Source organism: Mobula birostris, chromosome 17 (assembly GCF_030028105.1).
Source record: "Mobula birostris isolate sMobBir1 chromosome 17, sMobBir1.hap1, whole genome shotgun sequence".
Lineage (NCBI taxonomy): Eukaryota > Metazoa > Chordata > Chondrichthyes > Myliobatiformes > Myliobatidae > Mobula > Mobula birostris.
In genome coordinates this window covers 2,807,025-2,819,216 of record NC_092386.1, presented here as the reverse complement: position 1 = coordinate 2,819,216, position 12,192 = coordinate 2,807,025, and the positions used below count along the sequence as shown (strand labels likewise).

Sequence of the window (12,192 nt, the reverse complement as noted above, 5' to 3'; positions counted from 1 at the left end):
TCATGCTTTTCTTGTTATCCTTCCCTGCCTGCTCCTCTTCCCCTTCATTTGCAGCCACTTGCATGACTAGTTGTAGCAAGGACCATTCAGTCAATGTGCATCAGTAATATGTATCAAACTCCCAGAAGTCATGGTATCCAAGCAGCTGCTAATAGCAGAATTCCTCCAGTGTGGTCTGGCAGTGAGATGTAGCTTGAAGATCCTATTATCTTCCCTGAAGCAGCATGGTTACCATTGTATGTTTGTTGTGCATGCTGAGAAGGCTTCCTGACTGCAGGAATGAGTTATGCCATGAATGAATTGCTCTTGTCACCCAACAATCAACCTTTGACTTGCTGGCAAATGACAGTCTTTCAGTAAGGGAGCTATGACCACATGTTGGGCTACCCGTGGTCCTACATCAACTATATAATGACTAAGTGCAATTCCATTCAGTTCAGCAAGATGGATGAAACACAATTCAGTTCTTTAATTTTCTGGATTTTAAGATTTAACATGAAGTTCCTCCCTGTTTGCTTTTCTATGAAAAAAATGGGCCTAACAACATATATTGGACTCAGGTGCTTGACACTCAAAAACAATGATTTTCTTTAGACAAGAATAGCTAAAAAGGAGAATATTATGATTAGCATTTATATCTAAGTAATTTTGATGTTTTCCACATACATTCTATTGTTTTGGCAAAAATAAGGAATGAGTTTATTTAGGGATGTATTCGTGAACTCAGAATATTATCAACAATGTGAGCAACTCAAGAATCTACACTTACCAGTTTCTGTTTTTCATATATCATTATTGTAGAAATGTTTTAGGATAAATGATACTAATTAGTAACTCACAAGTTTCAATTCATTTCTTCAAAAAGTACACTGTAGTTTACTTTTCACCAATGTATTATGAGCTCTATATTTTTTGGCTTATAAATGTCAACATTATATTAATGCCTTCATTTTAGGATTAGCTAAATGCTTATCTTAAGCAATTCAGCTTAAGTCTTTTCAGTTGCCAGAAAATAATACAATCTAACTAATAAATAGTTAACAATCAATACTAATTGGTGTACATTGTTAGTTTGGCACAAAGTAATTTTACGTTTAACTCAATACTTAAACAGCATTAATTAGATGGGTATTTCCTATCTTAATGAGATTAATCCGCTGGCTGCATTACTAACAAGTTTCCCTGTAGTAGAAGGTAAAGGAAGACTATAGCATAGAATTTGCTCTTAGCAGTATTCTTTTTAGAATACTTAACACACTCACATTAAATTTCTCAATTCATAATTTTAATGTATGTGCTCAAATGCTTATTTCGGGGGGCTCTACAATGGGTAGTCAAAACTGCCCAATAGCCTACCTGGTATCAAGGGCATTTATACAGAAAGGTGCTGGAAAAGGGCCAGTAACATCATAAGGGATTCCACCCACCCTGCTCATCGACTGTTTGGACCAATTTAGTACCTATCTGTCAATGGTAGATAACAGTTTTTATAAGTTTTTTTAATAACTACCTAAATTCATTAATTATATTTAAATTTCCAGATTCATGTCAAAACTCTCTTGACTACATAGAGTTCTAATGTTTCTTTTGTAAAGTAACCATTGTAAAGTTTGCTTGAAGTGTATTAATCTTTTCAATCACTTCTTTTTTTGTATATCATATTAAAATGATTAAAAGGGCACCCTAATAGAAAATGAATTAGAACTAGAGGCTGGATAACAATTCTTAACGCAAAACTAGCAAGCCAAATCTCCAAAATCTCTAATCAGATGAGCTCATTCTAGTAAATCTAACAAGGGATGCTATTCCTACAGTCATAGAAAACTACAGCACAGAAACAGGCTATTCAGCCCATCTAGTACCTGCTGAACCATTTAAACTGTCTAGTCCATTGACCTGCACCCAGACTGTAGCCCTCCATATGCCTCCCATCCAAACTTTTCTTAAATATTGAAATCAAAATCGCATCCACCACTTGTGCTACCAGTTTGTTCCCCACTCTCACTGCCCTCTAAGTGAAGAAGTTTCCCCTCATGTCTCCCTTAAACATTTCACCCTTTACCCCTAACCCATAACCTCTAGTTGTAGTCCCACTTAACATCAGCAGAAAAAGCCTACTTGCATTGACCCTATCTATACCCGTCATAATTTTGTATACCTCTATCAAATTTTCTCTGTACTCTCAATCTTATTTACATCTTTCCTGTAGGTAGGTGACCAAAATTGCACACAATACTCCAAATTAGGCTCACCAACGTCTTATACAACTTCAGCATAACATCCCAACTCTTGTACTCAATAGTTTGATCTATGAAGGCCAATGTACCAAAAGCTTTTCCTACGACTCTGAACACAAAATAATCTGCAGATGCTGGGGTCAAAGCAACACTCACAACATGCTGGAGGAACTCAGCAAGTCGGGCAGCATCAGTGGAAAAGGTCGATCGACGTTCTGGCCCGAAACGTCAATCGATCTTTTCCACTGATGCTGCCCGACCTGCTGAGTTCCTCCAGCATGTTGTGAGTGTTCCCTATGACTCTGTCTATCTGTGATACTACTTTCAACGAATTATGGACCTGTGTTTCCAGATCCCTTTGTTCTACCACAGTCTTCAGTTCCTTACCGCTCACTGTGCAAGACCTAGGCTGGTTGGTCCTCCCAAAGTGCATCACCTCACACTTGTCTGCATTAAGTTCCATCTGCCGTTTTTCCAGCTGGTCCAAATGCTACTGCAAGCTTTGACAGTTTCCCTCGCAGTCTTGGTGCCATTTGCAAATTTGCTGATCCAGTTAACCACATAATCATCCAGATCGTTCACACAGATGATAAAGAACAATGGTCCCAGTACCGATCCCTGTGACACTCCATTAGTCACAGGCCTCCAATCAGAGAGGCAACCATCTACTACCACTCTGTCTTCTCCCACATAGCCAATGTCTAATCCAATTTACTTCCTCATCTTGAATGCCAAGCGACAGAACTTCTTGACCAACCACACATGCAGGATCTTTTCAAGTGCCATGCTGAAGTGCATGTGGACAACATCCACTGTCTTGCCTTCATCAACTTTCCTGATAACTTCCTCAAAAAATTCTACAAGTTTGGTCAGGCATGACCTACCATGCACAAAGCCATGCTGACTATCCCTAATCATTTCCTGTCTAACCAAATACTCATAAATCTGGTTCCTGTCATAACAATATTGCAAAGAATTTATATTTTGATATGGAACTAGAAGAAACTCAAGTGTTTGTTAAATAGGTAAGCCAAAATACAAAGTGTATTTGCAAACTGTCGGTCTTCATTTTATCTAAATTTAAAGGACTATTTTTATTGCAATAGTTTCAAAAATCAAGTGGGGCTGCTTTGTTAGATGGCTTTTACCATGGAGGTCATGGTTCCTTTGGTGATATTTATTATTACTTACTGCTTCTTCTTTGACCATCTGTGAAAATTCTGATGAATACATTAAGCCTTTCCTATCCACTGTGCCTACACATTACCTTATTTTCTGTAATGGGTGTGAATATGATCTTCCTGACAAAAGTCTGCTTTATGGATTTAATGCAACTTTCATCTTACAAATTAAAAAATATTCATAATGCCATCATGGTTTCTGTGCCAACTTCCTCCACAGAATCTTTAGAAAGCTTCCTTCAGCTCACTTCTGATGCAATACCATGTTCCTCAGCATTTGTTAATGTTATGAATGTAGAACATTCCACAATCATGAGGATAATACTACCAGGATGCATACTAATACCAAACAAAATGAGAATAAAATCTTATAGTCTTATGTAAGATAATGAGTTCAGTAAAATCAACCAGACAATAAAATATTTTTCTAGCAGGTAGGTTTAAGTCAAATTTTCCTCGTTCATTTAACCCAACCCATATTATACAATGTATAGAAAGAAAATGTCATATTGATAATAAAATCACAGTTTAACTCAAATTAAACAAATACGAGATTACCAAAGATAGCAAAATTTCCACTAAACGGAAAGGAAGAATGACAGGCGTGCTCAGTTTAGTACAGTATTATGTTTACTTTAGTATAAAATAAAGAACAAAGAGCAAAATTAAAACGCTGGGCATGTATCCAAGGAAAATATCTTAAATATGCGTATGCATTCCAAGGAGTACCTAATTAAAACATGAATTGATCACCCAAATACAGAAAAAAGGGCACAGACAGATTAGACAGTGAACTGTATGTTGCTGCTTTGTTCTTTTACGATTGGATTTATGATAGAGTGTTGTTGCACAAATCAGACAAACATTTAATTCCTGGAACAATGCCAGATGAGGATGTATAATATAATAATATTTAAACTTAACATGACAGTCAGCTCTGAAAAGAAGCTATTACCTGTTTGCTAGCAGCGTCCTGAAGGTCAATTGACTCAGTCCCAGATTACTACGTAGAACTTTTGACCAATCCCAATTCCATTCAGTTATAGTTGACTGTTGATAAATGAAAATAAAGCACTGTTAGTTATTAATCATTGTTAATGTGGTCAGTAAATTACAGCCCCAGCTGTGCTGGACTGAATAAGAAGTAGGGTGGTTTTGAACAAGAGCTGAGACAGGAGATATCAATCATTCACGTAGAAGAACTCTGCTCCCATGTCTTATGGTCTCAGAATCTTTCATTTCAATATGATGAGAATTAGTTTAAAAATTTATCTGGTACTGTAGCCATTAGTTAAAAAAGTCAACCAATTTGTGTTTCTTCTGCTTGTTCATGCTACAGTGCCACTTTCATGGGAAAATTCTCAATCAGAAATTTCCAATAGACCATTTAAGTTATACAAGGATGTTTATTGATATACATTTTGAATTATTAAAACAAAAAATATTGAAGCAGGTTAACTCAATAACAATTATTATGTGCAATTAACTGATAGTTATGTCTGAATGGGAGGTATACTCAAAGGGAATGTGGATTAAACAATTTATTCAAGAATGCTGTGGCCATTTAAACATGAGATCTTCTGGATGAGTGCAGGATAAATTACATTCTTAAAGATATCTGCATTCAGATTAGGATGCTAAAAATGTATTGGTTTCTGAACATTTTCAGGCCCTGCCTTGTTGGTGAAGGTGTTGTTGATTGTTTCTGAGCTCACCTAGGTGGGTCAGATTTTGAACATCTGCTCTAGTTGGAGAAAGAAAAGGTACAACAGAATGCTGCCAGTACCTATCTAGTGATCCATCTTTTTGAAGTATAGTTGTACACATGGCTAAAGAGCAGATGTAGAACAGAGGACTTCAAACACCTGGATTACTAGGATCTCTTCCTCAGGAAGGGAACCCTTACAGAAAGGGCAGGCTTCACATAAACCAAAAGGCATCAACACCCTTGCAGGAAGGTTTGATAGTGCCACTAGGCTGGGTTTAAAACAGTGTGGCAGAATGGGAACCAGAACAGTAGGTCACCAGATAGAGTGATTGAGAAGGTAGAGGTTAATTCAAGATTAACAGGAAAACAGACAGGGCCAGGATAATAGGATAATGAACATGGCAGGAATGATGGTCAGAAGTGTATTTATTTTAATACAGTTCGTATAATGGGTAAGGCAGATGATTTGATAGCCTAGATTATAGAAACATGGACAAGAGAAGGGCCAGATTGGCAGGTCAGTGTTTGAGGATTTAGATATGTCAGACCTGAAAGAAGAGGGATATAAAAGAGGTAGGGGAGTTTTCCTATTGATCAGGCAGAAGGTGGTGACTAATGAGCACATAGAGTATGAAGGAGATTGAAAATCTGGCTGAGTGATGCCACAATAACAACCTCTCAATGTCAGCAAGACCAAGGAGCTGATTATTGACATCAGGAGAGGAAACCAGAGATCCAAAAGCATTCTACTATTGGGGTGCTTTTCAGCAGCAGGGACTGGAAATTTGGTCAGGATTAATGGGAGGATGAATGCTATGATATACAGAGCGATCTTGAATAAAAACTTGCTAGCCTCTGTCAGGAAGCTTAAACTAGGGAGGAAATTTGTCTTTCAGCAGGGCAAGGACCCAAAGCACACTGCCAGAGCAACCATGGAGTAGCTTCAAATGAAGAAAATTGCTGTCTTTGAGTGGCACAGTCAAAGTCCTGACTTTAACCCAATCAAACAGCTCTGGCAAGACCTCAAGATTGCTGTCCACTACTCCTCCCCAAGTAACCTGGCACAGATTGAAAAAATCGTGCAAGGCGGAATAGGCAAATCTTGTTCCATAATGTTATACAAAGCAAAGAAAAACTTATCCAAAAAGACTACTGGCTGTAATAGCTGCGAGAGGTGGTTCAACCAAGTACCAAACAAAGGGAGATGAATACTTTTGAACTGTTGACATTTTAGTTTTTGAATCTTTAACATTTCATGCACTTCAATTTCCCCATTTTTTAGGCTCTACTATGAAAAAAAGGAGTATGTCATTTACAAATAAGAATTTTCAGCTAAGTTGATCAAAATTCCTGGCTGTAATACTCATTTATGTGAACAAAGAGTTGGGGGCTGAATACTTTTTACAAGGCCCTGTATATTTGAAAAAACCTAGTATACCTTCATATTTAATCTTTTCTCTCCTTATGGTTTTTAACATAGAAATACAAAAATATACAGCACATTACAGGCCCTTCAGCCCACAATGTTGTGGCGACCATGTAACCTTCTCTAGAAACTGCCTAGAATTTCCCTACCGCATAGCTGTCTATTTTTCTAAGCTCCATCTACCTATCTAAGAATCTCTTAAAAGACCCTATTCTATCCGCCTCTACCACCATCACTGGTAGTGCATTCCATGCATCCACCACTCTCTGTGTTATAAACTTACCTCTGACATTCTCCTTGTACCTACTTCAAAGAACCTTAACACTATGTCCCCTCATGTGAGCTATATCAACCCTGGGAAAAAGCCCCTGGCTATCCACACAATCAATGCCTCTCATCATCTTATATCAGGTCACCCCTCATTCTATGTTGCTCCAAGGAGAAAAAGCCAAGTTCACTCAACCTATTCTCATAAGACATGCTCTCCAATCCAGGCAACTTCCTTGTAAATCTCCTCTGCACTCTCTCTATAGTATCCACATCCTTCCCGTAATGAGGTGACCAGAATTGAACACAGTACTCCAAGTGGAATCTAACTATGATCTTATATAGCTGTAATATTATCTTATGGCTCTTGAACTCAGTCCCATGGTTGATGAAGGCCAACACACCATATGCCTTCTTAACACCATCAACCTGAACTTTTTTTAGTTGCCTTGTGTTTGTTTTTAAAATCTTCCCAATCCTCTAACTTCTCTCCAATTTTTGCTATATTATATGCCCTGTCTTTTCCTCTTATGCTGACTTTAACTCCCCTTTTCAGCCAAAATTACCTCATCTACTCTTTAGAATATGGCTTCATCTTTGGGACGCATCTATCCTGCACTTTCTAAATTGCTCTCAGAAACTCCAGCCATTGCTGTTCTCCCATCATCCCTGCTAGTGTCCCATTCCAATCAACTTTGGCCAGCTCTTCTCTCATGCCTCTGTAATTCCTTTCACTCTTTCGTAATGCTGATGCACCTGACTTTATTTTCTCCCTCTCAAACTACATGGTGAATTCCTTTATATTATGATCACTGTTACCTAAGGGTTCCTTTATCTTAACTCCCTAATCAAATCTGGTTCATCACTCAACACCCAATCTAGAATTGCATTTCCACTGGTGGGGTCAAACACAAGCTGCGTCTCGTAGGTCTTCTACCAAATCCCTCTCTTGAGATCCAGTCAAAACCAAAATGATTTTCCCAATTTACCTGTACATTGAAATCCCCTTTGACTATTGTAACTTTGTGCTTTTGAAATGCATTTTCTATCCCCTATTGTAATTTGTATCTCACATCTTAGCTATTGTTTGGGAGTCTGTATATAACTCCCAGCAGGGTCTTTTGACCCTTGCAGTTTTCTTAACGCTACCCACAGGGATTCTGTATCTTCCAATCCTATGCCACTTCTTTCTAAAGATTTGACGTTATTTTTTTACCAACAGAGCCACCCTATTCCCTCTGCCTACCTGCCTGTCCTTTTGACACAATGTGTTTCCTTGGATGTTGAACTCCCAACTATGATCTTCTTTCAACCATGATTCAGTGATGCCCATAACATCATACCTGCCAATCTCTAACTGCACTGCAAGATCATCTACCTTATTTCATTTACTGGCTGCATTCAAACATAACACCTTCAGACCTGTATTCATCACTCTTTTTGATTTTGCCCCCATGTTATACTTCAACTCATCCCACTGATTGCAATTTCCCCCTATCATCTACCTGTCCTTCCTCACAGTCTCACTATGCACTGCATTTACTTATATTTCAATTGCCTCATCTCAGGCCTAATACTCCAGTTGCTATTCCCTTGCCAAAATAGTTTAAACCTTCCCCAACAGCACTAGCAAACCTGCTTGCAAGAATATTGGGTTCAGGTGTAACACGTCCTTTATATATAGGTCATACCTTCCCCAGAAGAAATCCTAATATGATCCAGGAATCTGAAACTTTGCCCCCAGAACCAGTTCCTCAGCCACTCATTCATCTGTATCATTATCCTTTTCCTGCCCTGACTAGCACATGGTACTGGGAGTTATCCAAAGATTACTACCTAGGAGGTTCTGCTTTTCATCTTCTTCCGTAACTCCTTATACTCACTGGGACCTCTTCCCCCTTTCTACCAAAGTCATTGGCGCCAATGTGCTCTAAGACTTCTGGCTGCTCACCCGCCTTACTTACAATCCTCTGCAGCCACTCCGAGATATCCTGGACCCTGGCTCCTGGGAGCCACACACTATCCTGGCTTCTACTTTTCAACGATAGAATCTGCTTAGGTATCGAGTTTCATATCACTACTTCTCTGCTGGACTTTACCCTTCCCTGCTGAACCTCAGAGCAGGCCACACTGCCAATGGCCTGGCTGCTGATGTGCTCTGAAAGATCATCTTCCTTAGCAGTATCCAAAATGGTATATTCGTTGCTGAAGAGAATGGTCACAGGGGAACCCGACACTGACTGCTTACTCCCCCCACTTCTCCTGGAGGTCAGCCATCTACTGCCTGAAGCTGCACTCTGTGTGTGACCACTTTAGTAAAAGTCTCATTTATGATATATTTATGAGATAACATGCCATACATGTAAATTTTAAAATTTAATTTGGGAAAAGCTAAAATTATAATGGATTTTAAAATGAAATGTCGTAAAAGCAGATAATTTATTGAGTGTAATAAAGGGACAATTTACAAAGTCTCTAGTTCAATGTTTCAAATAATAGCCAAACCTGAATGTTGCTATCGTTCATTGACCATGATCACGTGTAACTATGAAACAGTAAGAATGGAAAGCTACTGTCTTAAGAGACATAGGGAAAAAGATATAAGGGAATGAAGCGAACATTGGGAGGGGGGACATCCTGTTTCGGTTACATCTCCAAAAACAGGAGGCAAGAAAACTAACATTTTCCATATAAACAATGAATACAACAAATCAATGACCCTTGTGTAGAGTATATCACTTTCCAATAATTATTTTCTATCTTTACCTGGTTAAAGTTCATACAGCCAATATGATTGAAGATACGCAAAGGATTAAACATCAAATGCTCCTGCATCCCATGCAAAGCAAGATACCTAGATCTCCGTGTAGTCATATTTTCATGTGAAAAACAATGAGAATAAATTTGTTCCTTCAACCAATCCTAAAGATGAAAAAGAGAAAATATTAACTTTGAACTACATAAAGAGTAGAATAAACACAGATATTTAAATAGGTAAATCGCTTTCAGATAAATCTTCTAAAATTGAATATTTTCAATGATTTCAACAAGTTTATCAGCATTCTGAGATAATTGTGTGTTTAGTGCAAGAATCAATCATCTCAGTTTACAAGAAAGAAAAATAATAAGTGTTTGCATTCAGAACACCTTTAAAGTTCGAAGTAAATTTATTATTAAAGGACAAATGCAGTGAGGCCTCTGTCGGTCAGGTTGCGTCCTAGCTGTCTAGATACACAAGCCTCAGCAGTATGAAATGGAGAACAAGCTGCTGCCATGTAGCAACCACCCCCTCTCCACATATCTGATGAACCCAAAGGAATGGCAGAGACCGATACAGTTTGTGCCAACAGCGTCGCTGGAGTTGCCTGTCAGCATTGAACTCAACATAGAACAGCCTTAGAGACTCCAGCTCTGGATTTTTCCCTTGGGGTTTACTCCCATAAGACCATACACATAGGAGCAGAATCAGGCCATTCAACCCATTGAGTCTGCCCCACTATCCCATCATAGCTGATCCCAGATGCAGTTAAGATAGATAGATAGACAGACATACTTTATTGATCCCGAGGGAAATTGGGCTTCGTTACATTTGCACCAAATATGGCAATATAAAACTATAAATAATTAAATAATAATATGTAAATTATGCCAGATGGAAATAAGAAAGACACACATGAAATGGTCATTACAATTAAACACATTCATAATGCGCGTACATTACCAAGTAACGGAACTTGAGACTGACATGACACGATACATGGAAAACTTCATAATAAGACAAATGAGTGTGCTTGGCTATGCCTGTACCTCAGGTTTTACCAGCTTGAGATGAGGAAAAATAAAAATAAATAATTCCAATTTGTGAAATGTTCCCGCAACCAATGGTCTCAATTTGAAGGACTCCTCATCTCATGTTCTCAACATTTATTGCTTATTTAGCTATTATTGTTATTTCTTCTTTTTGTATTTGTACAGTTTGTTCTCTTCTGGCTGAATGCCCTAATTGGGGTGTCTTTCATTGATTCTGTTATGGATGTTATTCTGGAGGTTTATTGAGTAGGCCCACAAGAAAATGAATTTCAGGGTTGTACATGTGACATCTATGTACTTTGATCATATACTGACTTTGAACTTTGAACTTAAATAAGCAATAAATAGCAAGAATATGAGAGGAAGAGCCTTTGAAAGAGAGTCCATAGGTTTTGGAAACACTTCAGAGATGGGGTGAGTGAAGTTATCCCCTCTGCTTCAAGAACCTGATAGTTCAGTGGTAATAACTTTTCCTGAATCTGGTGGTGTGACTCCTGAGGCTCTTGTACCTTCTTCCTGATGGCAGCAGTGAGAAGAGTGCATGACCTAGGTGTTGAGGGTCCCTGATGATGGATGCTGCTTTCCTGTGACAATGCTTCATGTAGATGTGCTCAATGGTAGGGAGGGCTTTACCCAAGATGGACTGGGCTAACTTTTGAAGGGTTTTCCGTTCAAGAGCGTTGGTGTTTCCATGCCAGGCTGTGATGTAGCCAGTTAATATATTTTCCACCACACATCTATATAGGTTTGTCAAATTATTAGATGTCATGCTGAATCTTTGCAAACTTCCAAGGAAGTAGAGGCGCTGTTGTGCTTTCTTGGTATTTGCACTTACGTGCTGGGCCCAGGACAGGTTCTCTGAGACGATGACCACAGGGAATTTAAAGTTGCTGGCCCTCTCCACTTCTGATCTCCCAATGAGGACTGGCTCATGGACCTCTGGTTTCCTCCTCCTAAGGTCAATAATCACCCTCTTGATCTTGCTGACATTGAGTAAGAGATCGTTATTATTAAGACACCATTCAGCCAGATTTTTAATCTCCCTCCTATATGCTGATTCATCGCCAACTTTGACTCACCCTATGACTATGGTGTCGTCAGCAAATGTAAATATGGCACTGGAGCTCTGTTTAGCCACACAGTCATAAGTGTAAACGAGTAGAGCGGGGGCTAAGCACACAGCCTAGTGGTGTACCTGTACTGATGGAGATTGTGGAGGAGATTTTATTGCCAATACGAACTGACTGGAGTCTGCAAGTGCGGAAATTGAGGATCCAATTGCACATAGAGGTATTGAGGCCAAGGTCTTGAAGCTTACTACTTTTGAGAGGGTGATAGCATTGAATGCCGAGCTGTAATCAATAAAGAGCAGCCTGATGTGGCACCTTTGCTGTCCAGATGATCCAGGGTTGAGTGAAAAATCAATGAGATGGCATTTACTGTGAACCTGTTGTGCCAGTAGACAAATTGAAGCAGATCCAAATCGCTTCTCAGACAGGAGTTGATATGTCTCAAACAAACACATCAATGTGGATGCATTGTAAGTGCTGCTGGACAATAGTC

At 38.9% G+C, this 12,192-nt stretch overlaps 1 protein-coding gene across 7 annotated transcripts in view; it reads right to left on the bottom strand.

Moving 5' to 3' along the window:
• Positions 1 to 12,192, bottom strand: part of kiaa0825 (KIAA0825 ortholog) — a 314,659-nt gene that overhangs the window by 179,288 nt on the left and 123,179 nt on the right. For 6 of the 7 annotated variants that reach the window (XM_072281205.1, XM_072281210.1, XM_072281208.1 and 3 more), the window contains 2 exons: positions 9,586 to 9,741; positions 4,374 to 4,468 (listed from right to left, as the gene is read on the bottom strand). In XM_072281205.1, the coding sequence (XP_072137306.1) occupies positions 4,374 to 4,468; positions 9,586 to 9,741 (251 nt within the window). Of the gene's footprint in view, positions 1 to 4,373; positions 4,469 to 9,585; positions 9,742 to 12,192 lie in introns of those variants that run through there. The other variant, XM_072281211.1, reaches the window with a different exon arrangement.